Raw genomic sequence first — 25,970 nt, forward strand, 5'->3', positions numbered from 1 at the left:
GGGTCACTGGGAGATACAAGTACAGGTCACAAATGTCTTCTGGTATCCAGACACCCTGAAGAGCCGGCATCCGGACAGCAAGCAGTCTTGAGTAGCAACAGGATCCTTCGTTTTTCCTTAAGGCTAAATCTCATATTAAAGACAACGCCTTTACTCTGGGGGTGCTGTAGAGTCCTTTGCCGCAGGTGCTCAAGGAACAGTGCCCTTTGCTACAGAGGGAAACCCCCGGCACACACACAGGCACCGCCGGCAGCGGGGGCGGCGGCCCCCACCGCAGCGGCCTGGCAGAGCAGCAGCGACCCACTGACCGCCACGGCCACTTACCCCGATGTGCTCAGCACAAAGTTCTCCTGCTTGACGGCTCCTCCCGAGCCACTGGCGGGCAGGGCGAACCGGTGAGAGGCCTCCCGGGGCTGGGGTCGGGTCAGGGCAGGCCCCGCGCCGCCACCACCCCGCGCGAGCCTGACGTCATCACGATACCGCGCGTCCAATCGGCGCCGCGGCTGCAGTCACGCCTCGGGAGAGAGGCCGGTGACAGCCCGTCCGCCCACGTGATGGGGGTTGCCCAATCCCCGCTGCCGTTGCCCTCCCCCCCCCCCCCCGCCGGGTGCCGTCCTGTCCCGGCAGGCCTTGCGCGGTGCGGCTGGTGGCTCTGTCGGTAAGATGGCGGCCGTGAGTCTGAGGCTTGGAGACCTGGTGTGGTGAGTGGCGGTACAGGCCGGGTGGTGGCGGGGCATAGTAAGACGGCGGCCGCGGACGGTGGGGAAGACGCCTATTGCGGCGCTTGGGGGAGCGAGGCTGAGGCTCCGCCTGTGGCAGCGGAAGCGCAAGGCGGGGCGGCGGCGGGGCTGTGCCCGGCCCGGGGGAGCGCGGCGCGGTGGGAGCTGAGACGGGCCAGGCCAAATGCTGTCAACCCGTAGCCGCGGGCGGCTGCAGGTTGCGTCTGCGGCGGGTAGAGAGGGGTTTGGCAGGGTAGACGGTGGCAGGGCTGCGGCCCGGGTCGCGGGTCTCGCCGCTGCCATCCCTCGGGGGCGGTGTGAGGAGGGGTGGGAGGCGGTGGCGGGAGGCAGTCTGGGGCCGCGGGACTGGACTGGAGCGGGCCGAAGTAAGGCAGGCTCGGCTCTTAGCCGGGCCGGCACCGGAGGCCAACGGGAGGCGGCGCATAAAAGAACCCGTGTAAAATGGAGGGGGGTGAAGGGAGCGGGACAGAGGGGCGATCGTTATGGGGTTCGGTTGGAAATACGGTCTCCTCCTAAGGGAGGTGAGAAGGGACATAAGTTAGTAGGTGTTTAGGGAGAGCAACGATACCATTTCTTGGCAGTGCTTTAATGAAACAACACAACAATCCGGGAAAACAGCAATTTTTTGCAGGGTAGGATGTCCCTGTTGAAGCTCACAGAAGCCATTTCCTATTGTCACTTCAGTTCTACCCTCGAATAGTGTCATGTGTGAATTTGTATTTCCTGATCAGGGGAACTAAGGGAATTCCATCAAGCCCTGTAAGCGCTGATTTTTAAGTGCATAGGCTCTCCTGTACTTGATAGGCTCGTGTGTCCTCCTAGAGCTTGCAAGAAATAGCTAATCCCCAACACGCAAGTGCATGCATTTATATTTATATCCCAGATAAAAAGAAGCGTGTGCTCCGGGCTGTGACAACCGCAGTTTCTCGTCCGAAAAATTGACAGTGCTGTGAAGTTGTCTAATTTATATAGCAAAGTAAGTAAAGATTGGTTCCTTTTAGCAATTTTTTTTTTCGAACGATTTGGGGAGTGCACTGCTCTCAGTCTTGGAATGCAGATTATCCTGCTTTAGTTTTGTACATGACAACCTAGACAGGTACTATCCGTAGAGCCATCACAAAAGAACTGTAACAGTAAGACAGAACCATATGCAAGGCTTTGATTAATGTCTTGTTCAGTACAAGAATGTAAGCATCGAACATGAGACATGGTCATAGTTACAGCTCTTGGCAGTGTTCCTGCCTGACTTGCTGCTGTGTCTGTGTAGCATTGCCATCTCAGGAGGGGCTGCAGTGCCACTTGCTGAGAACTTTTGGTTCAGGAGCTGGCGGGCTCCACGGGTTCTTTGCCAGTCTCTTGCAGGACAATGACTGATAAGGTTTTGTAAGAGTACTGCAGCCTGAGTAAGTGCCAAGGGTCAGATCATGATAAAGCCACCATGCTGAGGGCTAAGACTAATGTCTCTTCCTCCTCTGTGAATAAATAGTTTTGTGTAGTTTTCGTAACAGAAACATTTGCAAGTGTAGGAAATAAACATTTCTGCCTTTCTTATGGCTCTTTTATATCTTTAGCATGTCTTACTGTGGTGGCGAGTACCTGAAGAAATTGATAATGGAACACCTGTTCAGGGGATCCTGCCATTAATGCTTTGCTGTGAGAACTTCTAAGAATCTCAGCTCTCTGAGCTGTAAATCAGTGGCTGCTCTGCTCTTCTATCCAGATGGATATAAGTTACCAACCTGAACTTTGGTTTGATTGCCTGCATCAATACTTTTTTCAGTTCCTTGTGAGGGAATATCCAGTCTTACCAGAGTAATAAGCACTATAGGACTGTATCTTCCAGGCAGTAGTTGTGCTGCTGCTGTTGTGTTCACTTAAATTCTGATAGTCCAGTGAGTTCATGCAGGCTGTTCAGAGGCTTAGTTTAGGTGCAGGTATCTAACAATGTAATGCTTGTGTGTCAGCTGCATGTCTTGCCTTTCACGGTAGGTTTTGACTGTAAGTTGTAACTCTCTTAATATGAAAAATGTGATGTAATGCACAAAGGTGGACAGGGGATAGTTGTTTTTTCTCTGGTTCTAGTGCTTAATGCTTTCTTTTTTCTTTAGGGGCAAGCTGGGCCGGTATCCTCCATGGCCAGGAAAGGTGAGGTTTGCTTTGTTTTTATTTTTATTGTTGCTTTCTTGGTTTTTGTTTGTTTTTGCTTTTTCCTTCCGCACAGAGAAAGCTTTGCCTGAAAGCATTTCAGTCAAAGACTAATATTGGGTCTTCTGTTTTGGTTTTGGGTTTTGTTGTGTGTTTTTTTTTTAAATACATATCCCACAAATCTGAACTGTGAACCACATTAGGACTTTATTTGATCTAGAAGTTCAGCCTGTGACTAACAGCTGTTAGTTAGGTGGAATGAAAAGCAACAGAGAGCAGTTCATCCAGCTCTGTAACCGATTGTGTTTCCCAGATTTAGTTATTTAATCCCTGTCACTTTCTGCAAGACAGGTTTCTTTCCTCCCATAGTAAATTGGTTAAATGCACTGTGTTAAATAATAGAAATAAAGAGTCTGACTTCACCAGATAGGTTTAGAGCTATGTTCTTTGAGTAATAATTCTGGGGGTAGGGAGTAGTTAAGCTTTCTCTTCTGATTTGGTTGTGTTTTTTTTTCTGATGAAAGGCCAAACATTAAAAAAACCAGTATATGTACCATTTTTATTCTTTCTACTTCTCTGAAAGATCTTTGTTTTTATTTTTGGTGTAGGTATGAGGACTAAGCATGCAGAGGTAACAGCATGTGGCAGGGAAAAGTGTTGTCAGTGTGGCTGACAACCATAAACGTTTGGTTATTGAATCAAGTGAAGTCCAGGCTCCCCTGCAGTCTTTCAGGTGTCACCTGTGTAACTGAGTGACAGCTCTTCTCTTTACTAATATTTTAAACTCTATAAGCAATCTATCCTGGGAGTAAAGACAAAGCTTTAAATGTAAATTTTAAGTTACCTAAGTGGAACAAACTTTTATTAGTGCCATTTGGCTTTCTAGATTTTAAAAAAGGTTGCTAGTTTATCTGTTGGGGCTAGGGAGAAGAAAACCTCACTAAGAGTATAGTGATGTATCAGTGGACTTTAGGTATTTTTTCACTCTGCTGCGGCATACCCATATGTAAGGTAATACATGGGTTACATATTTACTTGAAAGACTTAAAACAGATTCAAGTTCTCTTCCTAGTCAGATTTTAAAAAATAAATTAAAATAGCTGTACCACATTGCAGTAAAGTCACAGAGTATTAATTTTGCATTATGTGCTTTTTAACTTTCACTTCTAATCACCTTCAGATTGTTAATCCACCTAAAGATCTGAAGAAACCTCGTGGAAAAAAGTGCTTCTTTGTGAAGTTTTTTGGAACAGAAGATCAGTATGTACCTGCTTGTTTTCATCTGGTGAAAATACTGTGCCACATAATATGGATCTTTCATGGAAGAAATATTTACTAACACAGCGCAGCGTAGCTTTGCAAAGGATTGTCTTTAATCTACATGCAAAAAAATATCAACTATTGTTGCACGCTATAGCCCCTTGTGGGTGTATGGAGACTGTAAAAACATATGTACTCAATCATGTTAGGATTTCAGTTGCCGCTGTGAAGGAAAGTTCTTGATAGCTTTCCATTTTTAGGGGAGAAGGTGTCACATGACAGAATTAGATTTTAGCGTGTAAGCATGTATGAGAATGCATACTCTTAGCTCTACCTTTTTTTTTTTTTCTGCCAGAAGAATAAAACAGCTATATACTTGTCATTTGTAAAAGAATATACTGTGATACCTGGTGACTGAAAACATTCTTTCTTTGCTTTGGGAAGACTTTACGGTATAGGCAAGCCAACACTGTTGTCTATCTTCTTGCAAGGCAGAATTTCTTGATTCTGAACACATGTACAGAATCATCATTGTCTTAGACTTAGAAACTTACAAACTGGAAAAATAAACAAAAACCTGAGAACTTGGGTATTTCATAAAACAGACAATTATTTTGCTAATTTTTCAGTTTTTCCTCTCTATTTTCTGCTGGTTTGCATTGAGTCATGCAGTAAAGGAGAAAACTAGAAATACTTGCAGAAGACTAGAAAATCCATTACTTTTTGGAAAAAAGCAACAAGAACTGAGACCTTTTAATGGATGTTTCTTAAGAAAGTTATTTTCAACCGCTAAATTACTTTTGCTCAATATTTAAAAAATTTTCCATTAAGAACTGAGGTCTAAACTTGGTGGAGTAGAAGTGAATGCTGCATATAATAGGAACGTTTGTTGGATCTCTAGTAATGTAAGGCAGGTGAAGGTTGATTTGAGGGTAGAGAGTGGTTTTTTTGGTGGCATTGTTGTTAAACATGGTTATTTGAGCTAATCGAGTTCTAGAAGTTGAAGAGGCTGACTGTTTCTGTCCCAATTGTTTGTTCTCAATTCTTGTATTTCACATTATTGAATCAAATACAGAGATCTTTTGTTTGGAGACAAGTTTGGAAAGACAAGTTTGGAAAAAGTGGTCATAGGTCTGGGGTACTATAGCTGGGATTAGCAGCATAATTGCAAATGAAGAGTTCAGAGCTGCAAAATAATTGGGATTTATTACACAATTCTAGAGCTCTGGCTAGGGAAAATCCAGTCATCTGGCACGGTAAGGTAGTGTGGTCATTGTCATGTCTCTTCCTCCTGCCCCATCTCCAGCTTGTGAAATTTAATAATTTCCCGCTAGATAATCATGATTTAGAAATTTACTTGCTTTGACTGGCATACTCTACCTGAAAATTAAATAGAAATAAATACTGTCCCCTTTGTTCTTCTTTTAAAATAATGTTGATAGACAGAAGAGAGAGAAGCTTGTGTGCTTGTTCTGTCCTGACCTGGAACTTTAAAAGCATGTGTTGGTTAGAACTGTGCTGTTCTAACCAGTGTGCTGCTTGAGAAAATCGTTATCTTTGAGCATAATCGATGAACCAGATTCAGGAAAAATTTAAATTACTTATCTTCATGCTCACATTTTAAGTGAAAATACCTTTATTTATTTTGTGCAAGTAAACTAATGGGTTTTGCAGATACTTTTTTCTAGGTGTGTATAAACAGTAAGTGGGAATAACATGACTGACAAAATGTCACTGCTCCATATAATGAACAGCATGCTGAATAGGAGGATTCAAAGCTCCATCACTGACTGTAGTCCGTGGTGTGATGAGTACAGTGACTCATACTATTTTCTGATATTCTAGTGCACATTGCTTCCGTTTTCTAGCACTTTACTCTTTCTGCCACTTTGAATTTTGTAAGGTGACATTACCCCTGATCCATTTTTACAGCCCTTCTATTATTGCCTTACTCAGTCAAGGTTTAACAGGTGAGGATCTGGATATAAGCCATTTGCCTATTGTCTGGTGTGTGTAAGGTGAAGGTGGTGCTTATTGCTGGGTAAGAATCCCTCTCACAGACTTCTGAGGGTGGTTGCCAGACAGTGATGGGTGGGCAATCTCAGACTTCATAGTCTTATTTTCTGAGGATTCACAGGCGACTGCTGTGGCCAGAACTGCCACTGTTTCAGGCTAGTTAAAAATTGCTTCCTCCTGACTTACGTGTCTCAAGTTTGCCATACCGAAGATTAAGGAGAAAACTGCTTAGAAGTAAGAACTGGTGTGCATGCATGTGAGCAGAGTGGACAGGTGAATAAAAACATACTGATGAGTTTGGAAGTGGCTTTGGTAGTATATAGATAGGTTTTGGTTATTGTGAAGTCCTGAAGAGCTTAGGATACTGCACAGAAGACAATGCATTTTTCTTTACCTGTGAATTAAATACTAATACTTACTGTCCCAGTACAATGCTGCAGTGACGAAGGAAGTACATTAACTGGAAAGCTGTAAGTAGTTCTGACCAAAGACATAAAAGCGAAAGCATGAGTGCATTCAGACTGTGCTGTAAGACCTGGCTTTTGATAAAGTTTCTACTGAGCTCTGTGCTCCTTATGTTTGTTGTGTTGGTGGAGTTAGTTGCTTCTGTCACTTTCAAAGTAATATGTTTTCTGGAAGATAAGGATTCTCTACCCATGGAAGAAGAATTTGCTTATTTGTTTTAAACTGTGAAGTACACCTGTGCTTTACCACAGTGAAATCCACCTTGATGTTCATAGTAGTAATATAATATCCATGTCCTATTCTACGTGATTGCCTTAATTGAGGCACATAATCATGTAATGTCTCTTACTAACTTGTTCTCCAAATCGATAGGAGTGCTTTTTCTGAGTGTCTCTTCTCAGAGTAAGTCACACTAAAAGAATTCTTCATCTAAAATCAAGAAGAGTTGATATTTCCTGCCCATAGACCAGGCAAGCAGGTAATGACATCCAGTTACGGGATTATAAACAACAAGTTTGATTTAGTCTTTCTAAATAGCAGTGGAACTTTGAACTCTTACCTGTGTTTCTAGCTGTGCCTTTCAGATAGGTTTTAGATCCTCTTTTATTTCCCCAGCTATAGTTTTGTCATAGGAAATCTTTGCAGGTCATTCCAGTAGTCAAGTACTGCAATGTAAGAACTTATACATTGCTATATGCGTGCATTTATTGCTTTTAGTAGTTGGAACTAGTAGACTGGCAGGCTGATAGCTTACAAGTCTGTCTTTGTGTGCCTCATTGAGTTCAAAATATTCTTAGATTTCATGGCCTGCTTGGGAATTCATTATGACATTGTCAAAACTAAAACTAATCATTGCTTTGAAGGTATCATTCTACTGTGTTTCATACAAGTACTAGGGAGAGTCCTGCAGTCATCAGACGTGTGTGCAACACACACATTTCACCTCCAGTCCCACCTTCTTTCCCCGCTTAGATATTCTGTAATAGCCAAATGGTCTTGCGAGTCATATATATCAAAGTCTTAATAGGAAGGTGGAGCAGTCAATTCTTACTCATACCATCTTTTTGAAGCATCAGTATAAAACTGAATAGTCTCATTAAATGTGGTGGGCTCAAGGGGCGCTTCCTGACTTGAAATATTAAGGAGAAATTGGAGGAAGCTTGCAATCCAAGATAAGTATATATAATCTGCAGCCCATTTGCATCAGGCACAGTGATTTTAGCACAGCACTCATTGCCTTCCCATCCTCCATATCCTGTTGGGATGCAAACACCTGCCCTCTTCTCTGCCAGTGTTCTGCCTCGTTTTCAAGGAGGGAGAAATTTTTGGATGTGGTCTTTCTAACATCAGAAGACACTTGCTTAAAGTTTGACAGATGTTGGATATGGTACTCTTTGGCATTCTGAGGAGCCAAAGGCTATAGGCTAATCTAACAGAGAGGGTTAGTTTACCTTGCTGGTGTTTCTCAGTTAGGCACATTATCCCATGCAGAGCTCTATGTTGCTCTAGCCAGGCTGCTGTATAGTAGAGACAGCTGAAATGTTGTTAGAGATCTCCGCAGGTGGAGTTGCCGTAGCTGAAAATTACTATAGTCAAAACTTTTCCACCTCTTGCTGATACCTTTGGATGTGTAAGTACTCTGCAAATTTTTTTATTGCACAAATTTGAAAAATCTAATACTTAGAATTTCTTTCAGTATTGCCCTCCTGCTTGTTTTCTTTTGCCAAGTATCCACTCCTTTTAGCTGCATTTATTCTAATGTAGTGTGGTCATTTTTGTTTTTTTTTTTCCATTAAGGAGTTTACATATCAAATTCCAGAGTTCAGCCATTTGAGCTGTTTTACTGGTGAAAATTGGGGCATTCCCTTTTAACAGCAGGAAATCCATCTTGATTTTCTCTGTTGTGTGCTTGCACACACTGGACTTGTAAATAACCAAGCAATTTTCTTTTGACTTTCAAAATTGGTTGTGTTAGGATTTAGTGTGGGCATCTAAAGTGCTGCAGTGTAAAACTTTATGAATTTTTCCCAGACTGTAGTAAGTAATAGAAATTTGGAAATAAGTTCTGCTGTTTTCCATCCCTAACTGTAACGCTCGCAAAAAGTGAGTATTTGTGGATATTTTTCCACTTTCGTTTCTCCAGTTTACCATTAGGAATTTATATCTTTAGACTGGAAGAGAGTGGCTTGAAAGTCGGGGGTTTTAAGATCTCCTTGCCTGTGCTAAGCTTGTATGGTGGATTTGAATCTGGTATCTCTGGTTGCATCTCTTCTGTGCCACTGTTTTCCATGCAGCTCCAGGTCACATTGGTACTTGCCTCTGCTTTACAAGCATTTTAAGTTTTGATTATTGTTCATGAATATAACATGGATTTTACATGAGTAGTGATTTTATAAGAACGGTATTTTGGAGGGGACAAGGAAGGGTATGGAGAAATGAGCAGAGAAATGCATTACTAACATGTATCTTTTCTACATCTTTTCACTTTCCATTTAGCCCATTCTCTACAGATACCAGATGACTCTGTGCAGTAGTATGAATACAATTTCATCTTAAGTATGACATCTTCAGTAATGTAATGTCACTAATGCTTTTCTAGGGCATTAAATTCATTGCTGAGTCAGGAGAGAAATAGTAGTTCATTTTATATGTTGCATCCTAGGACACCCTTCATCTAAATATTGATGTTCATTGCCTTTGAGGATATTGCTTAACAGAGAGAGATCTTGTGTATAAACATGAATGATTTTGTTTGGTGGAAAGTTGCACGAAAATGCTTTATGGACATCTGGTGTCAAAAGACTTGTTCATATCTTACAGAAGGTTGTCCAGGTAGGTGACACACAAAGGGTAAACTGGAAAGGAAAAGACCTTTTATTTTTTATGTTATTATATATTTTATTTTATTTTTATTATTTATTTTTAACCCTGAGGCAGCATGTAATACTGTTTTTCACTTACTAGTTTCTGAGTTCTCTGGCTCTTTGTCCTAGGGGATCACAAGTGCCAAGACGTACCTTCAAAGTCAGGAGCCAGAAAGCTTTGTGCTTCGGACCACCTCCATACCAAAGGAAAAGTAATGAGAAAGGAAGCTAATGAACATGTGCAGTGAGGAGGGATACGATGTGCAGAAACTTAAGAGAATGCCTTGATAGAAGACTAGTTATTTTCATTTAGAAATTAAAATCTGGCAAGAACATTTAACATGCTTTATTATAATGTACTCCAAAGTTTTGTTTCCTTTATGTACATAAAGGAAAAAGCTTCTCATGAGCTGATGTTATCTAGTATGTAGGGATGCTTTGTCACTGAGCGCCACACAGAAGAGCTTTACAGTATAAGAGAATTTTAAGATATGTTTCACTATGTCTGGGCATCTAGGAGGGATTCCCTGAATAGCTACTGGATGGCAAGCTCTGGTCTGAAAGTAATGATTTGACTCGTTACATTAAGTCAGTTAAGAAGTTGATGTAAACTAAGCAAAATGACTCAACTTTGCATGCAAAGGAGTACTGGGTTCTGCTTCCAGGCTATGGTGGAATCATGGTGTAGGCTATACTGGCAGTGGGGAAAGGATGCTGGCTTTTTTTGCAGTCAGTTCTAGCAGGAGGCCTCATCTCTCCAAATGCAACCCAAAAAGTGTGTCTACCTTAAGTGAGTTGATTCCTGACTACAAACAATGGCTAATGCTAGTGAAGAGAAGGATCTCCACGAAGTTTTAAACTGGGCTTTACTACTTTGTGAAGAGAAGACAAGCAAGATCCAGCAAAGCATTATTATTATTTTCACCTTTATGTTCAGTTTAGCTGTATGACACGATGCGTACAGTGTCTGAAAAGGCTGCTATTAAACCACTTCACCTGCTTGCAGGAGCTAGACTGCACTGGAGAGTATTTAAAACCTATAATCATGGCTAGTCAATGTTTGTAACGTAGAGATGTTTTGCGACCAGAGAAAATCAGTTTGACTGGTTTTTACTGTGTGCTGGGCTGCTGTATGCTAAGAAGCACTGCTGGCCATCCTAGGTCAGTAAAAGCTTTTCTAAAACTTACGCAGGTCTGCTTTCAGTAGGATGGAAATAGCTTTGTAACAGTGTGGGTGATAAGCCTGGGCCTGAATTTGGCAAGAGAGGAAGGTAGTCTAATCTCTGCGAGAGCCCCAAGGGATGTTGAAAGCAAAGGCATTCCCCTAAGCTGCAGTGAAGGAGTGATAGAAGAGCTTGTCAGCCTGAAGGAAAGTGGAGTTGTCACCCTGTACTTGACCACTTAACCATTTGGTAAATGTCAGGAAGTCCTATTTAGCAGCAGTGGAAACAGGGAAATCGTTTGAGTTTCTTTATTAGGACTGCAGTCAGTTTAATACTCTGGTACTGTACCAGTTTATCTTAAAATGTCAAGAGTGAGGAAAATGGTTCTTTTTCCTCAAAAGTGAAGAGTTGTTTTCATGCAGAATATCAAGGTACATCAGAAATAATCTTCAGCAATAAGCTGTGGCATTTGCACTCACTTTATTTGTGGTCAGCTCTATTGTAAGATACATAATTTTTTTTTTCTCCAGTTTTTACAGACACTTGTGTGCACAGTATGTTTGAACAAGGGATTGATGGCTTAGAATTGTTACGTGAACTCTGCTTTCAACAACCTTTTGAGCAGACTCATTTTATTGGCTACCTTATGTGGAGGCGTGTGATTGTGGGTGTTCCTCCTGGTGATACAAGAGCAGTCCCTAGACTGCCTTTGTTCTAAACAAGGACCTATGATCACATCCGAAAGCTGTCTTGCTGATAGAGAATACAAATAGCATGAGAGGATATAAAGCTTGGGAGAGGAACCATGTAAAAGTGCCAGAAGAAAGTCCTTGGTGAATGCAGAAATCGCAGCCCTTCAGGTTGTAGCAAGCAAGTGAGTTTGGGCTGTTATCATCAGTTGCTCTGGGGAGAAAAATAGGCTATCTGTGTGTTTCTAAAAGTGGAATGGTTGAGAAAGTTGCTGTTCGGAGAATATAACTCATGTTGTTGTTCTTGTTTCTAGTGCTTGGATCAAAGTGGAGCAGCTGAAGCCTTATCACCCTCACAAAGAGGAAATGATAAAGATTAACAAGGGTAAGCGCTTCCAGCAAGCTGTGGATGCTGTAGAGGAGTTTCTTAGAAAAACCAAAGGCAAGGACCAGGTGAGTGGTTTCTTTTTTACTGTGCATCAAAACAAGCCTTTGCATGGATGACGGTCAGATCCATTTTTATGTAAAAGGTGTTTGTTGCTTCTGGCAAAGGAGAGAGGGGGTTGTTTTCATTCCCTTTCCCTCCCACCCTCCCCACCTCCATCCTCTCTTCCCCATTCAGTCTTGTTTGTTGTGGAAAAAAGTGTTGTTAAACTGATGGAGAAACTGAGGAAGCGAATTGATCCACTTACGATGATTTAATAAATCAGTCTTAAGTCTTGGGCTAGAATTTGATACCTACTAATCTTGTTTTTAGTATATCAGAAGTGCGTGTATGTGCACACACTCCCAGCAAGTCTTCAAGTGGCCTGTTCTGTTACTTGCTTACTTTAAACTGATGAGTTTTTGCAGGAGAGCTAACCAGGAACTTCACTCACCGATTTCAAAGGGCTAACAAATACCTAGTTTTCAACTTACTGTACTGTTGTTTTGCTTGATAGTAATCGGCACAGGGTCCTTCACATCCTTGGTTTTGCATGAAAATCATTCCAGCTCTTCTCTTCGTTCCTTACCATCTTCTATTCTGTAATCTCTCAGGCGTCTTCCCATAACTCCAATGAAGAGAAGAATCGACGTAATTCCAGTGAAGAAAGAGGCAAGCAATCTGCTGGTGAAGAGAAACGCAAAGCCAGTTTGTCTGAAGGGAAGTTGAAGAAGGGCACAGGGGAAGGAAAAAAGAGGGTCTCTTCTGTATCGTCAGAGAGAGGATCAAAATCACCTTTGAAAAGAGCCCAGGATCAGAGCCCCCGAAAGCGGGGGCGTCCACCCAAGGATGAGAAGGTTTGTGTTGTGCATATCCACCAGTGCCCTGTGGACTTTGCAGGTGGACTCTAGGGTTGACTGGCGCCTTGACTAGCAGGCCAGGAAGAAGAGTCAGTTCAGTATCAGTTTTTTTTTAAGCTGTTCCATTAGTACTTCTAGACCATTTGGCTGCCTGATACCTTTGGCAAGCATATTGCTGATTTTTCCTGTAATTTTTACTAGTTAGTTATTCTGAGTGGCTCCATTCATATCTTTGAGAGGGCTTTGAGAGCTGTATCATGAGACTTCACCTTTCATCTTGCCATCCCTCAAGTTCAGTTTGTGTGGGAAGGATTAGTGAAGAGATATGGGTCTTCATCTGATTCCTGACTTCTCCCATCTCATCTGCTTTGTATGATTAAGTGATTAGTAGACACTCAACTTCATCCTCAGTACTTACAGAGGGTGGGGTATTCTTAAGGGCTAGGGCTTAAGGAAGGAACTCTTGTAGCCTGGGGAATCCACCAGAAGAATTAATTGCATTCATTTCAGCTTCTGTGCTGTAGGATATATTTCCATCCTCCAGTGTAAAGGTTCAACCTTGGAGTATTATTATTACTTTATGCCCATTCTCTGTTATTTCTGGATGTTGTGGCAGCAACAATAGCCACCAGTGCTTTGTCCACCCTCATCTAGAGTTCCAGCGTTTTTATTTATTGTGGAACTCATTGTTGTGGTCCAGATCTTCCTTTTTCCAAATGGATAATTATTTCAGTGGATTATTACAATGCATGTGCTCCGTTGGAGACTACGCCTGAAGACCATTGGGAGATTTCAGCTGATGGACCATGTGGCAGCCTGCTTGCTCACCTGTGCTTCAAAGGGATCATGTTATGCTGTGCTTCACAATCTTTGCTTTCAGTGCACTTCAGGATGCAAGTCAAGATGGTAGTCTTTGATCTCCAAAATTGTGAATGGATTGGCCTTCATTGGTTGAACAGCAAACTTTTTCTTGAGGTAGTAAAATGAAGCTGATCATCTCAGGTATTACCTATGAAGGAAATACTGGCTTTTTTTTTTTTTTTTTAGAGACAGCTTCTGTTAGATCAGGCTCTACCACAGAGCCCATCAGTTTCTCCTTTTGGGGGAAGTTGGAGGGGAGGAAGAATGGATGCATATTTCTGAATTCTTACTAATAATTACAGAATTTTTGACTTGACTGGTACAGGAAAACACTTTTACCAGCAACATACTTTCACCTTTCAAAGTGTCTTGCTATGACCAGGTTGTATCTTCACATATTTCTGTTACAATAAGCCATGGGGCCTTTTTTCCACTTCTAAAATGCTTTTGTGTCTTTGAGATAGATTAATTACAAAATTTATCAAAACTAATGGCTGGGAGAATTCTGATCATGCTAACATGCTTAAGTTTTACTGTTGTAGCTACCTCAGGGCATCAGAGCGCTTTGAGAGAGTTAATTGTGGTATTATTTTACTGCCAAATTACACGTGGAGTGGTCTTAAACAGCTTATCACAAAGAGATGGCTGGCTATGTGATAAATGTCTGGCCACAGACCATGAAAATAAGCAAGCTAATGTAGGAAAGTAGCCTTACCGCTTCTGGAAAGTAATGTAGAGAAATTCCCATGAAAATATAACAGTACTGCCTTAATGCTCTTTTTCATCCTGTGAAATAATTTTAAAATTTTGTCATCATCTTGCCTCGTTCTCAAAATTTCCCCAAATTCTTAGCCCTAGTGTAGAAAACGTTTATGTCACTGTTCTGAATTACTGCAGTGTTGGGATTTGGGTTTTTTTGCCCCATCACAGTCCAAATTCTGGCTTTCCAAGTAATAAGAATGCACAAAATTCAAGGATCCGGTTGTTGCTGAGGTGTGCTCTATCTAGAAATGCTCTATGTAGGCATACATGATCATTCAAATACTCTCATTTTTAAGCTTATATGAATATTTTCAAAGGACCAACATGACTTAATTGGTATCAAGGCAGGTTTCATCCATGCTTACCAGTTGAAACAGCAGTGTGGTCTCTAACAAGAGAATTTTAGTGTACAAGGCTCTCCCTACAATGAAATGACACTTTAAGGCTGGAGACTGATGTCTAGATTGTCCCTGCTAACAGGTGAAACAGTTGCATCAGTCTGGGTTACCTCCAGGAGTCTTGCTCTTACAGTGCTTTCCGCTTGTGGTTCTGCGTGACACTAAGGTATATTGTACACTTCAGGAAGTAATTTTGGAGAGGAGATAATGTGATTCCATTTCTGAACCCTCATTTCAGGAAGATAACACATACTATTTGCTTCTGTATGCAGAAGTCCTGCACATTCTCTTCATATAGCATAAAGATCTATATGTCAATGACCTATAGCATGAAGACCTATTTTAAGCTATCTTTGGGAAATAAGAATGGTAAATTTCAATCTGCTCAACAGTAAAAAAACCTGATGCGTTAAGTGACATTACAGATCAGGGCGTGTTGAGTGAATAGGGCAGTCCACATACCAGTTTCTGTCTCATGGATTCTGCAAGCTTCAGCAGATGTGACTACCAGCCTCATGCTTTGAAGGTTCTCCTGTTAACAGATAGGCTACGTTTTTATGGCAGTGGAGGATTAGAAGAGTTCAGACCTCTGATTGTGGTGATGTTCTTCGCCCATTTGTTTAGTTTTTGGATCTACCAGAGAAGAATGCTGGATCAAGTGTATTTGCTTCTCTGCTCATTGCATGATTACACAAGTGCAATGATTCCTCTTATATATGAAGAATGGATTCTCCAGAAGCCATGACTGTGGTTGAATTCCTTCATTGGCAGTTCATGTTTTCTTCATCTCATCTGTGTTGATAGTACACTGTGTGTTTAAATATGAACTCTTCATGGAAAAGCATGTGGAATTGAAGGCATTCGTTGTGCTTTTCAAAACTCTGCATGTGTGCTCGTATGATCAACGTGCTGTGGCCAGCCACTGAGACAGGTTGTAAGCTCTTCCTGATCTTCCTTCTGTCTCCTCAGGACCTCACAATTCCAGAGTCAAGCACAGTGAAGAGAGTGATGACTGGAACTGTGGCTGGATTTAAATGGCCGCCAAGTGTCAGTGAGGTGAGAAACTTTACAATATGTGCAGTCTAGGAACTGAGTTTGTGGAAGCAAATCTAGAACCTTTTGTCTGGGCTGTAAAAAAGTGAGATCTTACCTTCCTCCTGTAGGAACAAAATAAGATGCTCTTGTTCTGTCATTCTGTAATGTAACAAAGCTAGACAATATTCTGGGCACATAAGTAGTATGCTGGGAAGTGAGATTTCAGTCTTTGTGGAACGATTTGCAGATTCACACTTAACTTGCTGCACTCATTTTTGCACTTTCTGGTTTCAGAATTATTTCTGGGACTGCCTTCCCAAAACTGGAGGAGATGATATGGATAGTATCCAGACAGGGAGAGACTATAGTATGGGGTGGTTTCATTTGTTTTCCATCATAAACAACTTTTGGAAAGCTTTCATTTTTGTGCATAAATAAGTGATCAGTAAAGCAGAGTAAGGGCAGTGTGACTCTAGGTTAGTGCATATGATGCTCACTGGGGAGGTGAGATACCTGGGCCTACAGTCCTTGCTGCTGTTAATATGGGTTTGCCTAGCATGTTACAGTGCTAGCTGTAATCTCCAGCCAATTCCCAGAATGCTGTTTTAAGGAGTTCCTTGGAAGCTGGAAAATGAGTGTTTTCATTTCCTTGGGAAGAGCAAGAAATGGGACATGAGATCTCTTCCTCTGATGTTAATGTTGCTCATAATCTTTGGTTTTCCTACAGATACCCAAAAATGAGGAATTTGACTTGAATGGCTTTGGTTTTGAGAATGAAAGACAATGTAAACAGCTTAATTGAAAGAGGCAGCTTGATACAGCTGATACATTTTGTATTTTCCACCTTAAGCTATTGTTCTCATGCAACTTGGGAGGGCAAGGGAATTGTGCTGTCGTTGCTCAGTGACTCTCTGGGAATGTTTCTGAGCCTGTACTTTCTCTCTTTGTAGCCTGTGAAGGACAGTGATCCACACTTTCATCACTTCCTGCTGAGCCAGACAGAGAAGGTGAGGATTTGGCAGAAGGATCAATTCTGCTGGTCTGTTTAGCTTGGCATCCTGCCCTTTGCTGGGACTGAGTACAAGGAGTATGTGTGAAGAGCTCTGAAATTCAGTTTTTTGGGGGCTAGCAGCAATTAGGTTCTCACATGCAATCTTGTAGTTCAATTACTTCCTAACGTTAAGGTTTAGAATGATTTAGCATTGAGTACAGTGTAAAACAAGAGTTCAAGTAATTAAAGATTATCTAGCACTAGGATTTGACAGATGCGTTGGAGTAAATTCTGTGGTTTGAACATTGAGGGATAGGAGAAGCTGTTTTTTCTGTTTAAAACACCTGCTGTTTCAATGTCTTTGATTGTCCTCAGTTCCTTCATCTGGATGAACTTGTCAATTAACTGAATATGGCAGGAGAATTTCTAGGACCAGAAAAGCTCCATGTAAAATACAGCCAATCTATCTCCTGAGTCAGAAGCCTTATAGGATTTTATCTTCAGCAGTCGACATCAGGAGGAAAAGGAAAGTTCAAATTAAATGAAAAAGGATTTTTATCTAGCTGACGGTCTGGGCAGATCCAGAAGGATTAAGAGCAGCTAACAGTTTTAATCTAGACAAGCTCACATAAGCAGCATGGTAAGAAGCATCCTTCACCTTAATGTTTGTTGAAAGCCACGTGCCTTCTCTTTAGCAAGAAGGTTTTGCTTCCACAGCTGCATTGACATGCTGAGCATAGATAAGAGTCAAGGTGCTCTATGGCTGGCGTGAGAGATCTCTGTTTTCTTTGGTCCAAATGTGAGAGTAGGGATACCCTGGATCCTTGCCTCTTAGAGGAACCTGTCATATGAACTACAGAAAGAAGTTTGCAGTACCTGTATCGGAAGATGGGCTGAATTGTTGGAGCAGGGTGGGAAAGGAAGAGCTTAGTCTGTTGCAATAGGATTCTTCCCTTATTGAGGGAAGCCTGAGAGTTTTCCTGCTTTGCAGAAGAGGATGGATGGGTGAGCTGCCTGTTTCTATGTAGCAAGGGTATGGTCTGTCTGCTCAGCAGAGCAAATCACCATTGTCCTTCTGAATGCTGTGTCTTCTCCATACAGCCAGCTGTCTGCTATCAAGCCATCACAAAGAAGCTGAAAGTTTGTGAAGAGGTAAGGCAAATCTTGGTTTTGATGGATTTTCCTTATTGTCATGAGGACTTGCAGTTCCTCCAGAGCTGTGCACTCTACCTTTTTTTTTTTTTCTTCTTCTCCCCCTTCACCCCCACCCCACCATCCAGGAAACAGGATCCACCTCCATCCAGGCAGCAGACAGCACAGCAGTCAATGGCAGTATCACGCCTACAGACAAAAAGTAAGATCTCCAACACACTTCAGCCATTTCCCTTCCTTTTTCTTCTTCCCAGCTCGTACATGCAGCCGTTATTCAGCTTGTCACTGAGAATAAATAAACCTAACATTTCCCTCTAACTACAGATCTCCTCTGTCCTTGTGTGAAACTCTGATTTGGGGGGGTAAGGGAGGGAGGGAGGCAGCTAAAAACAAACGGGCTGTACGGTAGGAAAATTCAGTATAAGGTCTGGCATAGATAGAGTGGCAATTCAGGGCTTTTCTGCAGTGGCCCGTTTCCTGCAGGCCATACTGCAGAACATTATACAGCAGTATTTCTGAATGCTGTATGAGGCAGAAAGATAAAAGGGTATCTTTCTCCAGTAGTGTCTGGCAGTTGAGTGGGGTTGTTTAATTGCTTTCCTGAGCATACAGAAGACAAGAGGAAGAGGGAGGTGTGTTCTCCCAGCACACAAGCTTTGTTGTGTAGCACGTGAGCTTTCTGGTTTCTTCTAATGTCCAGAAGAGACATTTCTAGAGTGAGAGAAGCTTAACTTGAGCTTCCTGTTTCACTCTAACTTCCGCTCTGTTCAAATTCAGTTCAGGCCACGGCTTGCTGTTTGCCGTTGGGGTCGTTCTCATGGGATGTCAGTTCTCAGCTGTACTCCAGGGCAATCAAAATAACAATGAAGCTGTTCAGGTAAAAACAGTCTCTCAGGAAAGGGTGGGTTGGGAGAGAAATAACTACTCCTCAGTTTTAGAGACTTGAAGATAGGTAGACCTTGTTTGGGCTGTTTAAGGAGCCTATAGTGTCTTGCTGTGACCTGTCTAAATTAGTTTGCTCTAACAAAAGGCAGCATAGCTAGACTGCAGGTGGCTTGCAAAAGCCACAGTGCATCTATAGTGTGGCTAACTCTGAAGAATTAACTGGGGAATTGCCAGGCAGATTTTGTTGTGAAGTTACATCGGATGTGTAACTGAACACTTCAGAATCTCCTACTAGAATTGTGGTTTTGGTATGAAGCTAGCTGCATGATGTATAAACGGATCCTTGCAGCAGAGACTGCAAAGGAATTCCTGTTGCACGTAACTGTAGGGATGGAACTTGTTAGTGTGTTGTCTTTTTCTTAATGGGGAGGCAAAACTCTTGCCAGCTTTGAGGTGGGGGGATGGGGCAAAGGCACGGCGGAAGGCAGCTGGTATCTGGGACTATTGCATTGTTGCTTATCGTGACCTGTACTGACCTATTATTTCCTTTCTGTCTGTGTCTGTCCAAAATTGCAGCTGTAGAGCAGGGGTCAGGTCTTTGGTCTGTGCATGATGCCTAGCCCAGTAGTCCTTGCTGGGCTTCCTTAAAACAAAGATTGTAACATCATTCAATAGTACAAGCAAGTCATTGCACCTGTGACTTAGTTTAAAAATCAGAAGATTAATCAGAGAAGCATCTGCAGATCTCTAAATGTTCCCTTCATCTTCAGTTAGGGCAATGGCTGGCAACAGAAAGCACAAGAGCAGCAATTTTAATCAAACAAACTACCCAAAACAAACAAACAAAAAATCCCAGACCACACAAACGTTTAATATTTAGGTAGTCTTCTGAAGCAGACTAAAGGCTTTCTTCAGGAAATTGGTAGGGATTCTTAGGAAGCAAAATAAATACCAGCTTGCTTTTAAAGCTCAGTATTTGCTCATTCTAGCTATGGCCACAGTGGAACATGTTTGGTTTTGTTGCGTTTTTGGGATTTTTTTGCTGGTGATGCTGCAGGGTTTGCTCTTCATCGTTTCTAAGACCATGAGAGGCTGACACCAATTGCTTTCTGTTGCATTAATGTTTATCTCCTCCTTCAGGATAGGATTTCTGGGACTTGGCCTGATGGGAAGTGGCATTGTTTCCAATTTACTGAAGATGGGTCACACTGTCACTGTCTGGAACCGGACTGCTGAGAAGGTAGGCATGTGCTTAAGGTATAGGTGATACTTAACCTTTTCTAAACATGTAGTTACTACCTCTGGCTCAAGTAGGCTTGGAGTCACCAATTGGTGGTACCGGGGAGAGAATGCCAAAGAGACACAAGTCTATGCTTGCCACCTTGTTCTATTATTAATTCCTAGGTGTTTGTTGATGGCTACTTTTGACTAGGTGAAGCTGTAGTCTGTCCTAGCATGGTCACTCTTATGTGAACAGTCCCCACCCCATTGCCATTTCGTATGATATGAGAGTTGTCAGAAAAATCACAACCTTGTATATGTGTTGAGGAATGCAATGTCAAGTGCCTCTGGAAATATTGCTGATGTAAATAGCCAAGTTATTGTGTCATGCAGCTGGACAAAAAGACCAGGTGCTGGGGAGCTGATCCTAGGAGTGGTGTGGTAAGGTGCACTGCTTGACCACAGCTTCATCTACACATCCATTGTGCTGTTCATGTTGCAGTAGCAAAGGTTCTGTTGAAAACTTGCTGTGTCATAAGACCAGGATGAGAAAGGTTTTACAGGGGTATTCAAAGTGAAAATGGAGCTTATATTACACTTGTATTCTAGCCAGTGTTATTCTTTGTAGTGGGTGAGGAAAAGTACCTAACTGGGGCAGATGTGGTACTCAGATGATATCGTGGAATTTCAAAGGCAAAAAGGACACTGTGGTTACTTTATTAAAAGGGATTAAATTTTTCTTAAAACTGCCAAACATGGATAGCATGAGGGGATAGGGTAAGAAGGAGCTAAGATTTTGAAGCAGCAGCCCGTTAAAACAAGTCAGTCTCAGCTGTGCATATTCCCGTTTACTGTCCAGTAATACCTTTTGCTATGCCTGTTTACCAGGTTTTTTTCCCCTCATCTGTCCTCGAAGAACCATGACATTCAATCTTTTATAATAAATTTCACCTAAGCATTGCTCTTTTCCTAAGTGTTCCTCCTTCTTTTGAAGTTCTTCACTTGGGGTTTCAGAAAAGCTGCAGTAGAGCCCCTTGTGTGTGTGGACAAATCAATAGAAGACAGCCCACTTGCTATGCAGTTAATATGCCTGACTCCTTTTGAGTGGCGTCCAGCAGCAGAGTTTGTTTCAGCAAAATGCTAGAGAACCCATTTGCTCTGTACTTAATTTTTCTTATGTTTGGATTTGTGACTTTTGCAGTGTGATTTGTTCATCCAGGAGGGGGCACGGCTGGGAAGAACCCCCGCTGAAGTTGTCTCCACCTGTGACATCACCTTTGCCTGTGTATCAGATCCAAAAGCAGCAAAGGATGTAAGGATTAGCTCTTATTTTTCCTCCACCAGGTAGACTACAAGATACAGTCACTGAATGCCAGTTCTGATTCCTGCTTATCATGGTAGCCTGGGTCATAATAGATGCTGGTCAGTGCAACTATGTAGAAATAAATGCCCCAACAAAAACAATACTTCTTAAAAAATATTCCCAGGGGGTAGGTTTTGATATCCCTCTTAGGAGACTACCACTGCAGTGCCAGGCTTTCTTGAACTGCTGTCCTGCAGGATTGGAGTTTCTTTGCAGACACCCTATTGCTTTACCGCTCTTCTGTTCCCCACAGCTGGTACTTGGTCCGAGTGGAGTGTTGCAGGGGATTCGCCCAGGGAAGTGTTATGTGGATATGTCCACTGTGGATGCAGATACAGTCACAGAGTTGGCCCAGGTAATCACATTGAACTGAACTTCTAACATCTGTGATTCAGCAGCAGTACTGCAGTTCTTGTTGCTTCAGGCAGTAAAATGTTGATAATAAAGATGCTTCTGGAGATTTTTGCACTGCTTTTAGCTTTCAAGTCTCAGGCAAATAAGACAAAATAAGTCAAATCTTGACCAGCAAACAAAGTTGGATGAGACATTCTCTGGTGCTAATAGCAAAGCCTGTAGATTTGGCAGGGCTGTTAGCTGGTACCAATGCAAACAGCCAGCCAAATTTTGATCCCTTAAGAAGTATTTCTAGCCAGATCGGTATTCTCCAGCAAACTGGAGGAGAAAGCACTGTCTGGATTAATAACTGTCCCTAAATTGATAAAATGCATAGTCTGCTTATTTTTAGATGTTCTGGTTGGGGAAAAAGAATGCCTTCATATTTCATTCTGTAGAAATATTATTATAGAGAGGATATCTGTACAAATGTTCTGATTATTTCTGATGTGGTATCTTTGATTTCCTCTTTGGCATCTTGATTGTTATCTTCTGCCCTAAAGGCAGCATGTGTTGTTGCACAAGGAAGGGGAGCTAGTTCAGGTGACGTTTTAAGCAAATATATTGGTGATGCAGTAGTGTGTAACATGAATTTGGAGAATGAAGAGTCATACATATTAGTAAACCTGTGGCCAAAGATACCCGGTAAAGACCTCTCCTCTTTGGGGAAAAGGAGGAAAATATCGTAACAGTCAATCTTTTGAGATTACTACGCCGTATGTACAACTTCAGCACTTGTTCCTTGGCCATTACATGGTGCTGTGGCAAAAGCACATAAGTGCATGTTTTAAGCAGCTGAACAGTAGTGATGAGTGTTGAGCAACTTGTGAGCAACATGAAAGTGTTGCTGGAGTGTGAGGGCAACTTTTGGTCTCGAGTACCCTTTGCAGGATGCAGTGCATCACATGTTAGTGCTTTCCTCTCCTGTTTATATGTCTGAGGTATTTGTTCTGCTTAAAAATTCTGTCTTCAGGGACAGGAATGCCCTAAACAATATTCTTGCTGTGCTGCCTACTCAGCACCAATACATGCTGTTTCATGCACAGCTAACCAGAGATGCTCTTTTTCCAGGTGATAGTGTCCCGGGGTGGTCGCTTTTTGGAAGCACCGGTCTCAGGAAATCAGCAGCTATCTAATGATGGGATGCTTGTGATCCTGGCAGCTGGCGACAGGGGTTTATATGAGGACTGCAGTAGCTGTTTCCAAGCGATGGGGAAGACCTCTTTTTTTCTAGGTAATTGAAACACGAAGGGCCTGATAGCAGTTTCTTAGTGTAAAGACTGGGAATTCCAGCAAGGAGTCTGAGAGGCACATGTGTCATCTGTTTCTTGTCTCCTTGGGCAGGATGGGAAAATGGCCTGCTCTTTTGAAACCTGGCCAATTTCAGACCCTCCAGCCTAAGTTTTCTTTTTTGAATGCTGGCTCATTGTGGAGGATCCATGATGCTTTTTATTTTGAATCATACTTTGTTATGATTTCTCCCTTCCTCTGAGTGCTCGGAAAATGGGTAAGTTTTCTGAAGTCTTTCAGGGGAACGGAGAGCTGCCAGGTGCTTGATATGAAGAGTCTAGTAGTGTTAATACGGTGTGGGTTGGGGGAGCAAGGCTGCTGTATCTCTTCTGGAGGAATACCCAATGGTATGTCTCGCTCCCAGGTGATGTAGGCAATGCTGCCAAGATGATGCTGATTGTGAACATGGTCCAAGGCAGCTTCATGGCAACGATAGCAGAAGGACTGACTTTGGCTCAAGTGACTGGCCAGTCCCAACAGACCCTTCTGGATATCCTCAATCAGGGACAACTTGCCAGCATCTTCCTGGACCAGAAGTGCCAAAGTAAAGTTCTCTTACGTTGTTTTGTTGTAGGACATTTGCCACAACCTAGGAGCATTTCAGATAACGGCAGAAGGGAGAAAATAACTGTCCTGTCTTCATCAGCCTGGGATTCTGGGTATTTTAAGCATTCTGGAAATGAAGACCTGAGTTCTACTCCTTCCCCTTCATAGCCAGGGCTTCTGAGATACACTCCAAGCTCCGTATTGTCTACTGCCTACTTAGGACTTGAGTTCACAGTGAGGTTTTCATTGGGGCAGGGTAATAACTGAAATGGAGGGCAAGCTTCTTAGAAATCTGAGCTCACTTTGTCAGTGGGCAATAGTGACATTATCTACTGTGACCAGATCAAGATAGAGAGCAGAGAAACAGAAGAACTAAAACCAGTGTTTCTGGTGATCAGCATGGGAAAGGGAAGTTCAGTGTTGAATTGCATGCCCTTGGAGTGTGGGCTTGATTTACTTTTGTCATGTTTAATTTTTGCACGCATTCCTCTTGACAGATATCTTGCAAGGAAACTTCAAACCTGATTTCTACCTGAAATACATACAGAAGGATCTTAGATTAGCTATTGCACTGGGCGATTCTGTCAACCACCCAACTCCCATGGCAGCTGCTGCCAATGAGGTAAGAGTTATTGAGTGTTCAGAGATGCATTACTCGGCATTTCTTCAATAGAGCCATTTATCAACAAGAGACAAAAATCTAAGAATTACATCATCTCTAAGACAAGGGAACAGTGACTGAAAGATATTTTGACTAGGATGGAATTGGATTTGTTTTGATTGTAGAAGCCCTTAGAATGTCACACCAGTAAGCACAGATGGCCTCAACAAGACTGGTGTGTTCTTATTTGTGCTGCTCTAATTACTTGACATACTATGCAGTTCTCTGGTTTGCAATGGTCAGCAAAGTAATTTTTCTGCTAGGGAAAGGCTTCACACAAGAGCAGACACTGATCCTTTTCTAATTTCTCTTCTCTAGGTCTATAAACGAGCAAAAGCATTGGACCAATCAGACAACGACATGTCTGCAGTGTACAGGGCCTACATCCACTAGGCTGCACCATTCTTACTGTTAATACTATGATTATTGATTAATATTATTATGATACTGGGTTTTAACTCTGGACCAGTCCATCTCTGTCTCTCCATTTCCTTTTATACACAGACTTTGAGATCTGCCATGGAGGCAGCTGCTGCGGTGAGCCTTCCCCTGGTGGCAGAAGGGGGGGAGGAGGGGGCTCGGATTGTTGCAGTCTAATTAGAAAAATCCATGCCATGCACTGACAGTCATGGAACAGAACAGTGGCGGCTTGTTCAGAAGCTCTGAGGCAACTCTGCCAGAAATCTGCTGCTTGGCTGCTTTTATTTTCCTCTTTGTATGCTTGTCCAAGATGCTGTTTCTAACAATCCCTTTTCTCCTTTGCTCTGAAATAATGCGTGTGTTGGACTCTGCATCAAGGGGACAGGTGACATCCCATCTACCTGTGAATATCACTAAAGTCCTTGGTCCCAAGTAAGGTGAGGAGCATTCCTGTTAATTGGCCACTGTTAGAGAACAAAGCACCTCCCATGGAGGAGAATGGCAGTTTCAGAAGGTAATGGGGCTGCATGCAACACTGTCTTGGTTCTGTTTCTTTTTAAACTTCAATCTCCCCAGCACCTTCATGGAGGAATTCCTAGTACTGTTAAGAAGAACAGATTGCATCCATGTCTTCCCCTGTACAGACAACTACAGTTTAGGGAACACAAACCTTACTGAAAATGAGAGAATGCCAGTGTAAATGAGCCTCCTAAAAGGCTAATCACAGCTGCCCATCCCACAAACAGCATTGGAGATCAACATGTTTGTGTAGAAAACTGCAAGAGAAACATATAGCCTGAAAGTGGGCCAGAGTTATTTTATTTGGGGAAGGAACAAATCTTAGGGTTGCTCCTGGCCTTAGCTTATGTTGCTTTACTTCTTGCTTTTTTTTTTTTTTTACCTTTGTAGTCAATAATTACAAAGGTGTCTTGGATTGTAGCAGTGTCACAAGCAGAGTGATGAGTCCAAAAGGGGTGAGAGGAATGATTGTAGAGCCGAGAGACTGAGTATCCTGAGCTCATTTCCACGCTCTCTCTCTGGCCTTTGTATGGTCATTATATCTCTTAGTCTGTTTGCCCATCTTTAAATGTGGGTGATGATTACCTACCTCACAGGGATATTTTGTGTACTGATTAGTGATCTTTATACATGTCAGATTTTCCATACATGTTCTTAGTGTTACTACTCTGGGTACAACACTAGCACAGCATGAGACTTTTCCCTGTACCTGTGACTCTGCTTGCGACCAGATACCAGCTTGAGGCTAAGACCACTGGTGAGTCTAGAAACCTGGGACTTGAACTGCAGATGTCAAGGCTAGAGAGCAGAGATGCTCTCAGTGTTGATAGCAGAGCAACCGAGAGAC

The 25,970-nt window shown here is 42.3% G+C and overlaps 1 protein-coding gene across 5 annotated transcripts; it reads left to right on the forward strand.

The window, feature by feature from the left end:
• Positions 1 to 660: 660 nt before the first annotated feature.
• Positions 661 to 24,577, forward strand: GLYR1 (glyoxylate reductase 1 homolog; the record flags this gene model as incomplete). Of its 5 annotated transcripts, none has more annotated exons than XM_082006672.1 (16): positions 661 to 701; positions 2,849 to 2,885; positions 4,066 to 4,145; positions 11,657 to 11,795; positions 12,381 to 12,623; positions 15,617 to 15,703; positions 16,633 to 16,689; positions 17,775 to 17,825; positions 17,954 to 18,027; positions 19,851 to 19,950; positions 21,133 to 21,243; positions 21,548 to 21,649; positions 22,759 to 22,921; positions 23,342 to 23,521; positions 24,021 to 24,145; positions 24,503 to 24,577. In XM_082006672.1, the coding sequence occupies 16 exons, from the start codon at positions 664 to 666 to the stop codon at positions 24,575 to 24,577; spliced, it is 1,662 nt and encodes a 553-aa protein (XP_081862798.1). The 5 variants fall into 5 exon arrangements, with proteins under 5 accessions (XP_081862798.1, XP_081862794.1, XP_081862795.1 ...); XM_082006668.1 differs by having other exon boundaries at positions 664 to 701; positions 21,151 to 21,243; XM_082006669.1 differs by lacking the exon at positions 17,775 to 17,825 and having other exon boundaries at positions 664 to 701.
• Between the last annotated feature and the right edge of the window lie 1,393 nt (positions 24,578 to 25,970).

This window comes from Phaethon aethereus (assembly GCF_964289735.1).
Source record: "Phaethon aethereus genome assembly, chromosome: 15".
Taxonomy (NCBI): Eukaryota; Metazoa; Chordata; class Aves; order Phaethontiformes; family Phaethontidae; genus Phaethon; species Phaethon aethereus.